At 53.2% G+C, this 15,360-nt stretch overlaps 5 protein-coding genes and 1 non-coding gene across 6 annotated transcripts; 3 read left to right on the forward strand and 3 right to left on the reverse strand.

Moving 5' to 3' along the window:
• The first annotated feature begins 47 nt into the window (after positions 1 to 47).
• Positions 48 to 118, forward strand: CAOG_09711. Its single transcript has one exon. It is a non-coding gene; the product is annotated as a tRNA-Arg (tRNA).
• Positions 119 to 258: 140 nt separating this feature from the next.
• CAOG_06094 (triosephosphate isomerase) lies at positions 259 to 2,254 on the forward strand. The gene is made up of 8 exons (XM_004345634.2): positions 259 to 399; positions 721 to 844; positions 983 to 1,067; positions 1,181 to 1,241; positions 1,315 to 1,386; positions 1,474 to 1,559; positions 1,641 to 1,725; positions 1,864 to 2,254. Exons 1-8 carry the CDS (start codon positions 294 to 296, stop codon positions 1,983 to 1,985), a joined length of 741 nt encoding a protein of 246 aa, XP_004345684.1. The 5' UTR covers positions 259 to 293; the 3' UTR covers positions 1,986 to 2,254.
• On the reverse strand, positions 1,933 to 4,311 carry CAOG_06095 (cerebral protein 1). The gene is made up of 4 exons (XM_004345635.2): positions 2,975 to 4,311; positions 2,557 to 2,873; positions 2,343 to 2,439; positions 1,933 to 2,256 (listed from the first exon to the last, which is right to left on the reverse strand). Exons 1-4 carry the CDS (start codon positions 4,163 to 4,165, stop codon positions 2,131 to 2,133), a joined length of 1,731 nt encoding a protein of 576 aa, XP_004345685.1. The 5' UTR covers positions 4,166 to 4,311; the 3' UTR covers positions 1,933 to 2,130.
• Positions 4,267 to 7,017, forward strand: CAOG_06096 (hypothetical protein). Its single transcript, XM_004345636.2, has 4 exons — positions 4,267 to 4,368; positions 4,906 to 5,343; positions 5,538 to 5,858; positions 6,021 to 7,017. Exons 1-4 carry the CDS (start codon positions 4,338 to 4,340, stop codon positions 6,812 to 6,814), a joined length of 1,584 nt encoding a protein of 527 aa, XP_004345686.2. The 5' UTR covers positions 4,267 to 4,337; the 3' UTR covers positions 6,815 to 7,017.
• A 2-nt stretch (positions 7,018 to 7,019) lies between these two features.
• CAOG_06097 (hypothetical protein) lies at positions 7,020 to 13,220 on the reverse strand. The gene is made up of 2 exons (XM_004345637.2): positions 13,198 to 13,220; positions 7,020 to 12,269 (listed from the first exon to the last, which is right to left on the reverse strand). Exon 2 carries the CDS (start codon positions 12,038 to 12,040, stop codon positions 8,087 to 8,089), a length of 3,954 nt encoding a protein of 1,317 aa, XP_004345687.2. The 5' UTR covers positions 12,041 to 12,269; positions 13,198 to 13,220; the 3' UTR covers positions 7,020 to 8,086.
• A 189-nt stretch (positions 13,221 to 13,409) lies between these two features.
• CAOG_06098 (hypothetical protein) lies at positions 13,410 to 14,841 on the reverse strand. Its single transcript, XM_004345638.2, has 4 exons — positions 14,263 to 14,841; positions 14,045 to 14,151; positions 13,770 to 13,934; positions 13,410 to 13,656 (listed from the first exon to the last, which is right to left on the reverse strand). The coding sequence occupies exons 1-4, from the start codon at positions 14,782 to 14,784 to the stop codon at positions 13,527 to 13,529; spliced, it is 924 nt and encodes a 307-aa protein (XP_004345688.2). The 5' UTR covers positions 14,785 to 14,841; the 3' UTR covers positions 13,410 to 13,526.
• Between the last annotated feature and the right edge of the window lie 519 nt (positions 14,842 to 15,360).

Below are 15,360 nucleotides of genomic sequence, written 5' to 3' on the forward strand. Positions count from 1 at the left end.
GTTTTGTCCAATCTGAGCAGATTGCCCAAGAGAGGTCTTCATCTCCAGTCGGTGTGGTGTAGTGGTAGCACATTGGACTTCGAATCCAAGAGCCTGGGTTCAATCCCCAACTCCGACAAGTTTCTTTTTTGTTCATGAAGGGGTTTTTTTTTTTTTTTTTTTTTTGGATGTTGTTGTTGTTGTTCCTTCCTTTCTCTTTCACACGCACCATACGCAATGCTATTGCATTTCTGATCTCCTTCGACGACAATAGCCCACTTCTGATTTTTTTTTTTTTTCGGAAACCAACAAGCATGACGCGCAAGTTCTTTGTCGGTGGCAACTGGAAGCTCAACGGCACCCGCGATTTCGTCGAGACGTTTGTGCCTATTCTGAACGCCAGCCCCTCCGAGAACGTCGGTACGGCCCGTTGATGGGTGGGAAGAGGAGGGGGGCGAAGGGAACTGCATGGCCCAGCCATTGAATGAAAGCGAACGCGTTTGCCTCTGCGCCTGTGACCCCACACAACAAAACCAAGGCCAACCACACCAACACAGTCGCACTACTTGCAATCAATCCCGTCCACGAGAGCAGGGCGGCGCGGAGCAGACTGAAACGCTCGAAAAGCGTGAAAGCCAAGATGTGGATTGATCACGACCTGACTGACGACTGTGACCCCTCTTCACTCTCATCACACGACGTTGCGCTTTCTCACTCCCGTCTCTCGTGCTTGCTTGTTAGAGGTCGTTGTTGCGCCGCCTTCGCCGCTGATTGCGCTCGTCCGTGGCCGCCTGCGTGAGGACTGGGGCGTCTCTGCTCAGAACTGCTGGAAGGTCGCTGCCGGTGCCTTCACTGGCGAGATCAGGTAAAGCACCTAGGGGAGGATTGTGTGTGTCATATAAAGATGTGTGTCGTACAAAGGGTGTGGTGTATGCACACTCAACGGCTCATCAAATGATTTGCACTAAAATGTCTGAATGTTTCACTGAATTTTGTTGTTCAGCGCTGAACTCGCCAAGGATGTTGGTGCCAAGTGGGTCATTCTTGGTCACTCTGAGCGTCGCACCATCTTCCACGAGTCGGACGAGGTACACAAAGCGTATTCCATGCATGCGATCAAATTTTGTTTCTGTTTTTGAGGGTGGTTGTTGCTGTTGTTTTTGCGCTGCTTTCGCTCATGGTCCTTGTCGTTGGGGTATAGCTCATCGCCGAGAAGGTCGCTCATGCGCTTGCGATCGACCTCAAGGTGATTGCTTGCATCGGTATGTCATCTTGAGGAGTTATTGCGAACGTGCACAGCGACTGACTCACGTTTGCTGTTTGATCTCAATGCAGGCGAGACTCTTGCTGAGCGCGAGGCTGGCCAGACCCTTGACGTCGTTTACCGTCAACTCAAGGCCATTGCTGGTTCGTTGTTGCTTTTTCGCAAGCTCGTGCGACAATTTCTGTAGCCTCGGATTTCTCACCTTCCCGCTTGGACTTTTCCTCTCACAGGCAAGGTTTCGAACTGGTCGGGTGTTGTCATTGCCTATGAGCCTGTCTGGGCTATTGGTACCGGCAAGGTTGCCACTCCTGCTCAGGTACGGCTCTGCAAGATGAAATTCTGCTTCATGTGCTTTTTTTTTTCTCACTGTTTCTCTTCCCTTCTCCCCCGGGCATAGGCGCAAGAGGTGCATGCGGCTCTTCGCACCTGGCTCACCAGCAATGTGTCTGTGGACGCTTCCAGCTCAACTCGCATCATTTACGGTACGTTCGTTCTTGGGAAATGCTTTTTTTTTTTCGTTGCCTTTTATTGTTTTCTGTTTTGCTTTCTTGTTCTTTTGCATTACTGTGAGGTTTTCAATGCGCGCTCACATTCCCCCGCATTCCGGTTTCCTTGTTCAGGTGGTTCTGTCACTGCCGACAACTGCAACGAGCTGGCCAAGCAGGGCGACATTGATGGCTTCCTTGTCGGCGGCGCCTCGCTCAAGCCCGATTTCGTCAAGATTGTCAACGCAAAGCTCTAAAAACAGAAGCCCCGAAACCGCGTTGATGGTTGAAACATTGTCGTTTGGCTGGCATGTTCCCAATACAGTTAAAAATGATGATGAAGGAAGGAAGAAGGAAAGGTAGGAACGAACAAGTTCAATTGAAATTCATGGAGAACAAGGTTTATCGCTTCTTGTACAGGCATGGCTTAAGCATGTCCTTGTACTGCTGAATGTTTTGCTTGCTGACGGTCGACGCCCGAGGGGTCTTGATAAACTCCATCACAATAAAGACATTGTTGGTGCCATCCTGCAATGCAAAGTGTGCTGTCAGAAACAACAACTAACTGCAAACCAAACAAAATGAACGATTGAGAAATAACATGCAGAGCGTACCTGATTCACCAGATCAAAGCCGAGCTCTTTCAACACAGCAATAAACTGCTTGGGACTGTGCAGGCGACTGAGTACTTCGGCAATTTTAAGTGTGCCCCTGTGTGTTAGCAGTCAAGGAAGGAGCAAAAGTCAAACAAACACAACAGACAAATTATGCCCTCAAACACTCTGCAACCGAATCGACCAACGCCAATGTTTGTTCTCGTTGCCCTACTTTGGCTTCAGCACGCGACGGGCTTCCATCAAAAACTCAATGCAGTTCGTGCCCATGAGCGACAGGCTAAAGATGGCAATGTCGATCGCTTCGTTCGCCAATGGAACGTGTGCGATATCGCACGCCACCACAGAGTCGTTCGCCGCAACGAGATCGAACGAGTGCACGTTCTGAGCTGCGGTCGCGGCAATTTTGGCTTCACCGCAACCAAAGTCGGCGACCGACAAATTGGCGGGCTTGGTTTCCAAGTATTTGATCATCACATCGACAGGATTCACCGGCCAGCTTCGGACCTGCGTGCGGAAGCCTTCGTGATACTGTGGTTGGTACACAGAGTGACAAGTACAGAGACAAGGCGTGTTAAAACCAGAGGACTTTTCGCGCGGGCAGAGAGCATGAAACCCGCCAAGCAACTTACAATGTCAAACAACTTGGGATCGTCCTTGAAGAGCTTTTGCGCAAGTTTGCCAGTGGTCGTATACAACTGCTCGTTGATCCAACGGAAGCGCGCACCACGAAGCTTATCGGCGGCAGTGGTGGCCACTGGAGTCTTGCTGGCTTTGGCCGACTTTGGCGCTTCGGCCTTACTTGTTGGCTTTGTTTCGCTGCTATCATTGTCGTCGTCGTCGTCGTCGCTGTCGTTGTCGACTTTCTTTGCAGCCACGGTAGGCTTGGCTGCAGCCTTGCCCTTCCCAGCAGCTGCGGGTGTGACCGCTGGCGCATCATCCACCGCCATGGGCGTGGGCTTGCGGGGAGCGAGCTTGGCGACTGCCAATCGTTCTGCATACTCTTGGTTTTTAAACTTGTTCTTTTTGCTCTTCTTGTCAACATCAGAAGCAGCGGGTGCGACAACCTGCATCGGTGCCGTCTCGCCAGCGGCCGTTGCCGCCTCGAGCGCAAGCCGCGCACGCTTGATTTTCATTTTCTGCTTCTTGGTCAGCGTTGGTCGCTTTGATACGCGCTCTGCCGCCTCAGCGCCATCAGTGCCATCAGCGCCGTCAGTCGCAGTCGCAGTCACACCATCAGTGGTCGCGGTCGCAGCAGCAGCAGCAGTGTCCTTCTTGTCCTTGCCATCCTGCTTGGCGCGCTTGACGGTCGGTTTGGCTTCTGTGCTAGCGTCGCTCGCCTTGCCATCGTGCTTGCTCGCGTTGCCTGGAGCATTCTTGTACGCTGGCTTGGCGCTGGACTTGGCAGCAGCCTTGTCGACGACCTCGTCGCTTGCTGCAGCGACCGCGTGGGAGCGCTTGTCCACCTTCTTTGACCCGGCAGCAGCAGCAGCAGCAGTGGCAGCAGCAGTGACGCCTGCCGACGATCCTGCGTTGGTCTTCTTCTTGATGACGGATGACTGCTGGGCCTCAGTCTGCTGGGCGACAGCCTTGTCCCGCGCTGCGCCAGACCAGATCGAGACGGACGGCGCCGCAGCAGCGACCACCTCCTCGTCGACGCCCTCCTTTGCGGGCTGCTGCTTGGCTGCCTGCTTGGCGCCAGACTTGCTGGTGGGTGTCTTCTTGTTGCTCGGCGTCGTCGCTTTGGCGGGCGTCGTCGACGGCGGCGGCGCGGGGACGTCAACATCGCCCCAGTCGGGCTCGTCCAGCTGTGGCAGCGGCATTTGATTCTAGTAAGACTGAGATTGGAGTGCTCAGATCATTGTTTTCATTCATTCATTCACTTTATTGTAATTCACATTATTTTTGTCTGTTTTGTTTACTTTCTCAGAGTTGCTCAGAATTCAGTCCCCCTTTTTGTTTTTTTTTTCCTTTCCGACAACAACTCTGCGAAGAATGGCAACCGCTGCGACTGGCCAATACACTGGTACATGACAAGCACCGTCTCACTGCGTGTGTTGTTCGACATGAGCGATGTTTAAAAAGAGAGAGAGTGAGAGAGAGAGAGAGAGTGAGAGTGAGGAGCGCACTGGTGGTGAACTTTGATGACCGCGGAGTCGATCTCAAAGCACAAGTCAAGGCAAGGCAAGTCAAGTCACTCCAGCAGAAGCATGGAATGCAATGACAACCCAACAAGGAACAGAAGATTGTCCAATCCGACTCGGTAGAGTGAGTGGGGAGAGTGAGTGGGGAGAGTGAGTGGGGGGAGTACTTGAACCAAAAGCAGCCAAGAAGCAACCACTCTGAGCCAAAACGTCACACAACGACCAAAAAGACCCTTCCACACACAACGACGACTCGATTGTGAGCAGAGCATTTTGAGATTTCTTGTCATTGCGATGGAGTGATTGAGTGGGGAGGGGGAGGCCTCTGGGCTGAGGCATTGAAGCGATCGGTGGTACACACACACACACACACACACACACACACACACACACACACACACACACACCATGAATGGCAGGGCCTGGGACGTACCGCGTCAGCTACAGCTTTCATCCACAGACGCAGGGCGAGCTGCAGCTGAGCGTGGGCGACTTTGTCCAGGTCCAGCAGATGAGCAGCCGCGGATGGGTCTTTTGCACAGCCAGGAACGGGCGCACTGGATACGCGCCGCTCAGCTTCCTCTCTCCAGTCGCAGGAGGGTCGGGTAACATGCCTCCTACTGCTGCTGCTGCTGCTGCTGGTGCTCCTGCTCCTGCTCCTGGTCCTGCTGCGGCCTCCCAGTCCGCCGCTCCTGCAGCCGCGCAAGGCACTTCTGCTTCTTCTTCCTCCTCTTCTGCAGCTTCGTCGTCGTCATCCCAGGCCTCACCAGGACGTGGCCCAAGGTCGCTGTTGAATGGCAATGCATCGACAGTAGCGGCGTCCCGTGGACTGTCTTCACTTCCCGATGGCGTCGCAGGTAAACATGCAACAGCTCTTGTTCTCCCGCCTAAAAATGTACATGCTGTTATGCTGTTGTCGCTTTGTACCACTCACTTTGCAACTCGTGCATGTATCGCTTTGTATTGCATTTGTATTGCCTTTGTATTGCTTTGCATTGCCTTTGCATTGCTTCGTTCTCCCAATTGTTTTGTTGGACTTCCCCCCATCCAGCGCCGTCTGTGCCCGCGATCGCGCTCTTCGCATTCGAAGGACAGGACGTCAACGAACTGTCCATCCAGACCAACGACCAGCTTCTTGTCACACCCGGCGCACCTGGTGGTTGGTGGCTTGCCTCAAATAGTGCTGGGCAGTTTGGCTATCTTCCAGCCAACTATGTCAAAGTCACTGGCGCTGCGGGCGGCCGAGGAGCTCCACCCTCTACACCAAAAAATCGACCCTTGTCCCGGCTCTTTGGAAAGGGGCCCAGCTATGCTCGATTGAATGCTGGAGACGATGAGGCAAGTGCAGCCTTGGTGCCCGCAAGTCCGAAAGGTGAGAGCTTCATGGCGGTTTCTTCTTGTTTTTGCTTCCGGTTTTCGTTTCTTTCTGATTTTTTGTTTGTTTGTTTGTTGGCAACCTCTGCGCACCTTTGCGAATTCTGTGCTCACCCTGTTGTATTGTTTTTTGTTTTTTTTTTGTTTTTTTTTTTTTCAGATGCTCCCGCCGCGGCTCAACCAGCCCCAGTGGTCCCTGCCGTCGCTCCGGTTCCGCAAGCCCCAGTCAGTCCAGCGCAGCGAGCGTGCGCCGAAATCTTGGCCTTTGCTGAGCAAGTCAGGGCGATGGGCTTCTCACAGTCTAATATCGATCTCGTCGTGCGGCAAAATGCATCGAAATCGGATTGGTCTCTGAGCGATTTTATTGATGCTGTTCTGGCGGCAGATTTCGCTGCTCCTGGCCCTGCTGCTGCTACTCCCAGCGCGAGATCGGCGTCAGCTCCTGTGGTCCGGCCATCGCCAAGCAACAGCATTTTGGATGACGACGCAGCTGTCCACTCGCTTTCGTTGCCGCGCCCTCTTTCGGCCTCGTTTGGCGCCGTGCCCGGACACAATGCGGGAGGTGCTTCCCCCTTTGCCAACAACTTTACAGCAAGCGCCCAGCTCGACAACCCATTCACAGTTCCGCTCAATCCGCACGCCAATCCGTTCTTGATGCCTACTTCTGACTCGGCTCGGCCGAACGGCGCGGCATCACCCCCAGCACCTCCGGAAGCCGAAGCGCCCAACTCGCACCTCAGAGAGCTGAACCAATTGCGTGAGGAAATCCAGAAGCTGCGTGATCAAGAAACGTGCATTGTGTGTATGGATGCCGCCATTCAGTTTGCCTTTGTGCCGTGTGGTCACTATGTGTGTTGCGACATTAACGGCTGCGCGTCTTCGCTGGTCGACAAACCCTGCCCACTTTGCCGTGCGCTTGTCACCAAGATTCAGCGCATTTACAAGTCTACTTGATTGTACTGGGTTTTTGTTGGCTCTGCGCGTCTCTCTTGTGCTGTGTTTGTGTTTCTTGTTCCGTTGACCCCCATTGAAGATAACATTGTTGTTGGCATGAATGTTGTTGTTGTTGTTTTTTTTTTTTCTTTTTTGTTATTTTTACTTTTGGTTGTGTCGCTCTCTCCCCACCCCCTTCCTGAAAATAGCATCTTGGTAGACAAACTGTATGGACAGTAAGAACAAGTGTATTTACAGTAAGAACAAGAAAATGACGACAGAAGGAAGCACAGGCATGCAGAGCGAGTCGGCGAGAGCAGGTTGGGACAATGACAAAGACAAAAGTTTAATGGGGCTTTGGGGGTAAATGGGTAAATTTCTTGAACAAACGGAAGGTAAGATGAGTGGCCGCGACGCCATTGAACAAGCAAGCTGGTTGTCGCGGAGTGGTCGTGACAGAGTGACTTCAAATGTGCGTGGAAGCCGGGGGTGGCGGGGGCTTATCGTAGACGATCGCGCCTTCCGGTTCAAAGTCTGATTGGTGCAACGAATCGTAGAGAGGTGACTGATTTGCAGAGGCTGATGCCTGCTGCTTGTTTGGCTTTGCGTAAACTGGCATCGTTGACGCAGGAGCCTGCTTGTTCGGCTTGGCGTACAATGGCATCGTGCCGGTGCTGGAACTAGCGCTGACGCTGGCGCGCTCTTGCTCACTCGTGACTGCATACTCGTTGTCAGCAGCGGCATTCTGTTTGGTTTTGTTGACTGTGGCATACTGGTCGCTGGTTGCCGAGTACAGATTCTCCTGTGGTGCCGGCTTGTGATCGCTCGTGGTCGCGTACTGTCCGGTTGAAGCGTACAGATCGCCACCAGCGGCGGCGTACTGATCACTTGTAGCCGAGTACACACCAGGGTTGGACGCCGCATAGCCGTCTTGGGCAAACGAGTAAATTGAGTCCTGATTGGACTCCCGCGACACGTAAGCGTACAAGTCTTGCGAAGAGTCTGGGTTGTGAACCGGGCTCGTGGCCACATAGTAGCTCTGCATTGTGTCGAGCGGGAAGGTAGATCGGCCACTCAAATCGCCACCAAACTGCTGCTGTTCCGCAGTCGAGTCGCGGCCCGTCTTCTTGCTCGCCTTCTTTTTGCGACGCACGAGGATGAGGAGAATCAGCAGCAAAACAACCAAGCCGCCCGCCGCACCACCAGCAGCAGCCGCAATTGGTGCGCTGCCGTCCGAACTTTTCGGTGGTCGAGACAGGACAATCGTCGATATCAGCAGCTCGGACTCGGCGCTCAACGCAGCGCCGCCGGAAACATCGACAATCGCCAACGAAAACGCTCGCTCGGGGACTGGATGATGCGTTGTGGTAAACGGGGATGGTCATGGTTGTGTGGTTTCGAGCCAGCAGAAAGAACGGCAACATGCTCCAGCGTCGCATTGTAAAAGTCAACGCCAGGAATGGCAGGCTTGGGTTGCTTGGAAGCAGGCATGTCGGATGGGAAGACTGGGGCGCTAAGAGCAACGACTGTAACTGTCACAGCGCGGAGCAACCCGCGGGTGCGAACAATTTCGATCGCCACTTGTCCGGCAGAGTCAAACGCCTTCAGAGAACGCTCGGCAAAAGCCACAACTCCGGCCGCGTTGTCATTCTCGCTGATGGTGACCGTGGCGACACTACCAGATTCCGACACAAACAGACCAGTTTGCGGGTTGTACAATTCCACATCGAACAGCTCGGCAAGCTCGGGAATGTCGTCCTGCACAGCGGAAATGTCAATCGTGGCGGTGGATTGGCCTGGAGCAAAGGAAAGGGTGCCATCGACAGTTGAGACATCCGCAGCGCTGGCCGAAGAAGGGCCTTCCGCCGCAAAGTTTGCGCGGAACTGAACGGTCAGCGTTTCGGTGGATGAAGCGTCGGCGGGCACACGTTCGACAGTAAGGGTGGTGATCGATCCTTCGTCAGCAGAGTAGTCGCTGGAAACGAATCGGACAACGCCTCCGACGGACGAGTAGGCATCAATCTTGAAGTACGACTGAGCTGCAGACAACTGAATAGACGCGCCTCCAGTGCTCGTCCCCAGCACCAGGTTGAACCGATAAGCTGGACGAGCGCTAGCCGGGAGAGCGACACTGATGGTCACGTTCTGGAGACTCTCTCCTTCGGCAAAAGTCAATACTCTGTCGACAGACACGTCAGCGCTGGTTGCTTCGCCTGGATAGGCAAAGTCGGTTTGGAGACGAACAGACACAGAGCCATAAAGGCCACCCAGTCTCGCTACCGCGACGACAAACGAACTGCCTGAAGTGACGACACGAGGATCGCTGCTAACCAGCCCGTCCTCGCCAGCAAAGGCGAACAGACCGTGTGCATCATCGTTTTGGGAAATGGTGACGGTTGCTTCGGTCAACGCTCCGACGCGTGCACCGCCGGTCACTTCATGGTTGATCGTCACCTTAAACGTCTCGTCCAATTCAGGCACCGCGTCGTTGATGATAGTCACAGGGATTGAAACGGTGGTGACGCCAGGGCCCATGGTGAATACACTTGACGCCAGCGGTTGGAAATCAGAGCCAGCAGTGGCTGATCCAGCGGTGGTGGAAACGGTGAAGCTGACGCTCCCGAAGCTACCAGCAGAGCGCACCGCTGTGAGCAGTACTTGGCCGGCAGACTCGCTTGTCGTGTACGCAGCCTGCTGCAGCTGAATTACGCCGTTTGCATCGTCGTTTTGCGCAATGGTCACGGTGGCAGTCGTTGGCAAGGCGGTCGACAGCGAAGCGCCGTTGGCGGGCTGACTCAAGACCACCGAAAAGGATTCGTCCACCTCCGGGATGCCATCGGCAACAATGCCAATGCTAACCGCAACCTCGTTAATGCCGTCGCCAAAAATAACAGGGTTTGACGGCGCGACAAAATCATCCGAGTTGGCCAATCCCGAGGGATAGAGCAGCGTACCAATGTTCACTTGAACGGTGCCAAAAAGGCCTCGCGACCGCGAGATGACGACGTCGACCAATCCAGCCGCTTCTGTGCAGTTGTACGACGCGGAGCTGAACGAGAACACGCCGTGTGCGTCCCAGGTTTCTCTCACGGTCAGGATGGCGGTGGAATAGCCGCCAACGTCCGCAGAGGTTGAGCTGGTGACATTGACGATAACAAACGACAATTGTCGCGCCAGGGAAGGCTCGAAGGGTTGTGGGATTGCGACCGACACCGTGGCGAGAACTTGAGCGGCTGCAAAATCAAAGCTGGCACAAGCTCCGGTACTACTCTCGCAAATGAAGAACGTGGCAGTGCCAGCTGCCGCCTGCAAGCGCTCGACTTTGAGGGCAACAGTGGAAGAAGAATATCCATCGATGACTAGCGAGCGGGAATCTGCAGCAAATTGAATCAGACCGCCTGGAAGATTGGCTCCTTGGATTGCAATGTGCGCAGTCTTGCTGCTGCCCAGCAGTGCCAGCGATACCGAGCTGATTGTCAAATACAAATCAGCGCCACTGCGCTCGGCGGACGTGGTTGGAATGACAATGGTGATGGTCGCCACGTTTCCGGTTTCATTCGAAAACGTGAGGTTGAGCGAAGACTGGATGATGTAGTGCACACCAGCATGTGCGGTCGAGGTTGTCGTGTCGACCGAGACGATGCAAGAGGCGTTGAAATTGAACGACGTCGAGTCAAACGTCAGCGTAACAGTGTCACCCGATGCAGCCACGAGACTTTGGCTAGCTTCCGCAACGCTGATGGCACCCAGTTGCGTGCACGTGAGCGAATCGCCCGACCCCGCCTCGCGATATCCGGTACTGCAAGCGCAGGTGACGGCAGCTGCGGGCGATGCAGAGTTGCTCGTGCAAGGGACACAGGCGGACTGAGTTGGATTGGCCTGGTAAGTATTGATCGCACATGCAGAACGAGAGTTGTCCCCGGGACACATGTAGCCGGGCTGGCAAGCAGGACAAGCATCAAAGCCAGCGCTGTATCTTCCAGCGGAACACGTGCACAGAGTCGAGCCCTCCGACGACGTACTGTAGCTGGGGCACGTCTTGCAGCTGCTTTGCAGTGTCGTGTTTTGGTACTTGCCAGCGATACAGGGAGTGCGGACATTCTCCAAGCAGCTGCTGCCGGCTGGGCATGCCGCGCAGAGCCAGTCGGACGAGAGGTAGCGTCCACTCGAACAAGCGCATACCGAGGCACCAGCTGAGCTGGTCGAGTCGCTGGGGCACGGTTTGCACGAGGCTTGCTGAGTCATGTTCTGAAATTGGTTGGTCTGACAAGCGTATCGCGAGTTATCGCCGGGGCAGCGATATCCAATCTCGCAGGGCACGCAGTTTCCACCCGACATGTAGTATCCAGAATTGCACGTGCACAGAGAAGCTCGCGGGGTTGAGGTCGAGGACGCCGGGCAGGGTTTGCAGTTGGCAGAGGCTGGCTGGTCTTGGTAGTTGCCTACTGTGCAGTTTGTGCAGCTCGAGGCCGGGCCGTTGCTTGGCTGCATGGTGCCAGCGGGACAGGTTTTGAAACCTGACTGGCCTTGCTGATCTTGGTACTGGCCAGCCACGGTGTTGATGCAGGTCGTTTGGCCAGTGCTGGGCTGGTACGAGCCAGGAGCGCAAGGCAAGCAGGAGGGCTGTCCCATGGTGGGCTGGACGTAGCCAACTGGACAGATTGTGCGAACATTGTTCGAGCAGCTGTAGCCAGTCTCGCATTTTGTACACGTCATGGAGTTTGTGCCGAGTGACCCAGCGTAGTAGCCTTCGGAGCATGTGCAGAACGTCTTTCCTTGAAGGGAAAGCGTTGACGAGTCGCTTGGGCAGTTGATGCAACTGGTCTGTGCAGCCACCGCCTGATACGTGTTGACTGCGCACTGACTGCATGTCGCGGCCTTTGCACCAGAGTAGGTGCCCGCGACACACGCGGATGTGGGTCCGTTTGTGCCGCCTGGACACTGGTACCCTGCCACGCATGCCGTGCATGTGGTTGTGGCGTATCCCGCGCAGCACGCTGGATTTGTGTTGGGGAAGCAGTAGTAGGTTGATTTCGTAATGGTGCATTTTGAGCCAGTTTTGATGCTCGTGTAGCCATTGTCGCACTGCGCCCATGAATTGGCACAATTGGTCACCCAGTTGGTCGAGCAGCGAAAGTCCTGGTCGTTACACATGCATTCTGCGGCCCGCGCATGCTGAGCAAGCGGCAATGCTACGACTGCGAGTGCAGCAATTAGCGCCCACAGCATTGGCATCGTAGTGCGCATATTGCGGTTGAGTTTTTCGTTGAGCTTTTCGGAGGTGGTTTGCTTGAACCCGCGACTCCAACAACTGATTTCGCCTTCTTGCGCTTGTTGTCTTGTTGTCGGTCTCACAGCTGAACGAGCTTTGGGAAAAGGAGAGATGGTTGTTTTTTCCACTGAGGGACGGCTCCGAGCGAGTCAGACGACAGGACGGAGGGAGGGAGGAAAGGGGGGTTCTATCAGATCCCAATCACTGTACACAAGTAAACAAAAACGGGTGAATAAAAAAGTTCGTCAAGGATTTCAATCCTCCGAACGAGCAACATTCAGCGACGACGCTGAGCGAGATTGTTTGAATGTGTATATTTGTGTGCCTTCATCCGAGCCTCGCGACAGAGCCTCAAACGTCAGCACGTCATCGAAGAACGACGAAACAACACAAAAGAAAGAAAATTGCCGCAAAACATCCAATTTGTTGATGCGATTTTCCGCTGTTTTGGGACGCACGATCTCGCTTCTGTGCACTCCGGGCATGGGAGGTAAAAGCGAGACGCTTGAAGGGTGGTTGCTGTTTTGGTGCTTTGACGGTGATTCTGCTCTGTTTGCAAACCCCACCCCGCTTGCTGCTTGCTGCTTGCTGTTTTTTCCCCGTTCTTTTCTTTTCTTTTTTTTTCCTTTTTTTTTTTTTTTTTTTTTTTTTTTTGATATTCAGTTTTTGTCATTTTTTTTTTCTACTTTTGCGTTCTGTTTTTGTCCAATCGCCGCGCCGCTGAGCGCCGTTCGCGATCGCTTGTCGTTTGTGACTTGCGTCGAAACGCCCTCCATTTTGTGCGCATTGAGGGTCGCTTCTGTGTGCGCTGCGACGGTTGTTCGTCTCTGCCCTTTTTTTTTGCGCAAAACCACAATGTTGATTATTTTATTTGATTGTTATTTTTTTTCTTTTTTTTTTTTTTTCAAACCGAATTTTGTTGTGGGCACCAAACCGCTTCCGCGAGGCTTTCAGATTCCCCGCACTCGCCTCGCGCTGTCGCATGGACCCCCGGGGGACAGAACTTTCCCGTCCGCCTTCTTCCCGCCGTTCGAAGCAGGCAGACGAGCAGGGGACGAACGCCATGCAGAGCACACGCACAAACGAACGAACCATTGTCTTTTTTTTTTTTTTTTCTTGTTTTTGGACTTACAATTGGACCAAACAATAAAAATCAGGAATGAGGTGGTGAATCATCCGCAACGTGATCAAACACAACAAGAAAAAAAACCCAGTCACACCTCGGATTGTGATTTGGGGGGGATGGTTGAAAGGGGAGATGTCGCTCTGCATTGCTGCGATCGGATGAAGGAACGGAGCTCAATGGTGTGAAAAGAAAGAAAAAAATAAAAGGCTTCTGTGAGAGGAGTGTGAAATCGTCAATTTTTAAAACATAGACACTTTGGAAAAAACAAACCTGACAAAACCCGCAGTTAGTAGAGTGCTACAACAGCTGGTACAGAAACAGACTCACTCCAAACGCTACAACAGAGGGGCCCATGGCACGAACGAGTCGACGAAGGCCTCCTGGGTTTGCATTGTAATGTTGAGCGGTATTGTTATTGGAACGCCAGACACACCGTGCTGGTATATTGCGTTTCGGATTTTCGCTCTTTGCTCGTGGCACATAGGGTCACGGTGGTGACAGTCGTTGCGAAAATCAGAATGAGCAAAGAATCAAAAAAAACTACACAACAGACACTTTTTTCCGTTTGATAAACTCACCCGTCTTGTGTTTGGATGAAGACACACGGTATGCTCGCCAGTCGTCCGTCGTCCGAAACCATGTCAACGAGTATCGAGTCTTCTGGAGGCTCGTTGTCAGCAACAATCATGGCGGCAGCACCTGCACTCGCCACATTGATTGCTTTTTCGATAAAGGAGCAAGTCCTGGTTTTTTGTTTTGTTGTTGTTGTTGTTGTTGTTGTTGCAAAGCGAATTGCTGTGAAATGAGTGCACATCAGATGTGGGGACCACTAGACGACGCAAGACATGCTTACCCTCGCTCAACCATCACAACAGCGTCGTGGAACTGTTCGCCATTGAGCGGCTGACATGCGTCGTAAGGCTCGCTCAGCACAAGGTATGCCGGATCCAGCATAAACTCCTGTTTGGCGATATCCACCGAATGACAACAACAACAACAACAACAACAATAACAAAAAAAAATGTGAGGCACTGGAGACCATCCTGAAACACGGGCGCCGCGACAACTTACAAAGTCCACGCCAATGTTGAACGAAATGACTCCAGTGTACATGTAGGCGATTTCTGGAGGGTCTAGAATTTCAAAGTAAACATTTTCAGAGGGTATGGGTGCATTTCCTTCGAACGTCGTGGTGTGATAGGCGTATGCAGCCTCCTCGTTCTCGAGCGCATTGTCGAACTGTGCTTGAAGCGCTTCCATCTCTGCGGGGGTGAACAGCTGGTTGCCATGCGCGTCCACGTACACGCCGTTCGCTTCATCGTAGTAGATGTCCATGTGCATTTCCTCGCCGTCGTCGTCCAGATCGAACGCTGCAGAGCTGCTGCTGCTGCTTCTGTCAAACCGGCTCATGTCGACCTCGTCAGTGTCAAGGTCGATGTCCACTCCCTCCAGCAGCTCGGATCCATCGTGCTCGGCATCGAATCGGTACGCGACAGGCTCTAGTCGCTGCCGTTCGTGGGGCTGGGGCTGACTGTCAACCACGGAGACGGCGACGAGGATGGCCACGAGAATGAACGGCACCACGGTGCGCATCGTTGCGTTGTGTGCTTTGTATTGCGTGTTGCAAGTCGCAGTCGATTTGATAGTAGGACTGTGGTTTATATTGAGTGTGTTTGTTATTTTTGTATTCACATAGTGACTTGTGGTGATTTTGCTTGAGGATTGACCAAGAACAAATTTCAGAATTGTGCGTTGCCAATTGGTCTGTCGCAAGCCAACAGAGCGAGTTAGTATTGGACATGTCCGCTCCGCACTCGGCGGCATTGTACTGTAAATATAATTCATTGACCATTGTTAGTGAGACAGGCTGGATTACGTTGTACCGTTAGGTGAGACGGTCGCGATAATTTTGGTGCCATTTCTGACGCGAGTCTGAGCGTATTCCCGAGGGGTTTTTGCACACGTCTCTGCTTGATAAAATTGTTTGTATGTATTTCTTGTTGTACCTCAAGGTTGGCATGGAATACTAGACTGTAAGGTTTTTGGTTGTTGGTTTGAGAATGACCGGTCGCCTTCAGACAATTGGTTTGGAGGGCGTAATTGTGGCCTGCCAACGCTATTGAAATCGATCTTTCCGACAACGCCTACTATTGGATTTCGCGACCACCA

Source organism: Capsaspora owczarzaki (genome assembly GCF_000151315.2).
Source record: "Capsaspora owczarzaki ATCC 30864 unplaced genomic scaffold supercont2.10, whole genome shotgun sequence".
Taxonomy (NCBI): domain Eukaryota; class Filasterea; order Ministeriida; family Capsasporidae; genus Capsaspora; species Capsaspora owczarzaki.

Bases quoted from the DNA above. Each gene is read 5' to 3' on its own strand.
- CAOG_06094 (XM_004345634.2), top strand. From the start codon at position 294: ATGACGCGCAAGTTCTTTGTCGGTGGCAACTGGAAGCTCAACGGCACC. The intron at 1,068-1,180 runs GTACACAAAGCG...GTTGGGGTATAG, and splicing joins TCTTCCACGAGTCGGACGAG to CTCATCGCCGAGAAGGTCGC. The intron at 1,560-1,640 runs GTACGGCTCTGC...CCCCGGGCATAG, and splicing joins AGGTTGCCACTCCTGCTCAG to GCGCAAGAGGTGCATGCGGC.
- CAOG_06095 (XM_004345635.2), bottom strand. From the start codon at position 4,165: ATGCCGCTGCCACAGCTGGACGAGCCCGACTGGGGCGATGTTGACGTC. The intron at 2,874-2,974 runs GTAAGTTGCTTG...TACCAACCACAG, and splicing joins ATCCCAAGTTGTTTGACATT to TATCACGAAGGCTTCCGCAC. The intron at 2,440-2,556 runs GTAGGGCAACGA...GCTAACACACAG, and splicing joins CGTCGCGTGCTGAAGCCAAA to GGGCACACTTAAAATTGCCG.
- CAOG_06096 (XM_004345636.2), top strand. From the start codon at position 4,338: ATGGCAACCGCTGCGACTGGCCAATACACTG. The intron at 4,369-4,905 runs GTACATGACAAG...CATGAATGGCAG, and splicing joins TGCGACTGGCCAATACACTG to GGCCTGGGACGTACCGCGTC. The intron at 5,344-5,537 runs GTAAACATGCAA...CCCCCCATCCAG, and splicing joins ACTTCCCGATGGCGTCGCAG to CGCCGTCTGTGCCCGCGATC.
- CAOG_06097 (XM_004345637.2), bottom strand. From the start codon at position 12,040: ATGCGCACTACGATGCCAATGCTGTGGGCGCTAATTGCTGCACTCGCA.
- CAOG_06098 (XM_004345638.2), bottom strand. From the start codon at position 14,784: ATGCGCACCGTGGTGCCGTTCATTCTCGTGGCCATCCTCGTCGCCGTC. The intron at 14,152-14,262 runs GTAAGTTGTCGC...ATCGCCAAACAG, and splicing joins TCAACATTGGCGTGGACTTT to GAGTTTATGCTGGATCCGGC. The intron at 13,935-14,044 runs GTAAGCATGTCT...ACAAAAAACCAG, and splicing joins GTTGTGATGGTTGAGCGAGG to GACTTGCTCCTTTATCGAAA.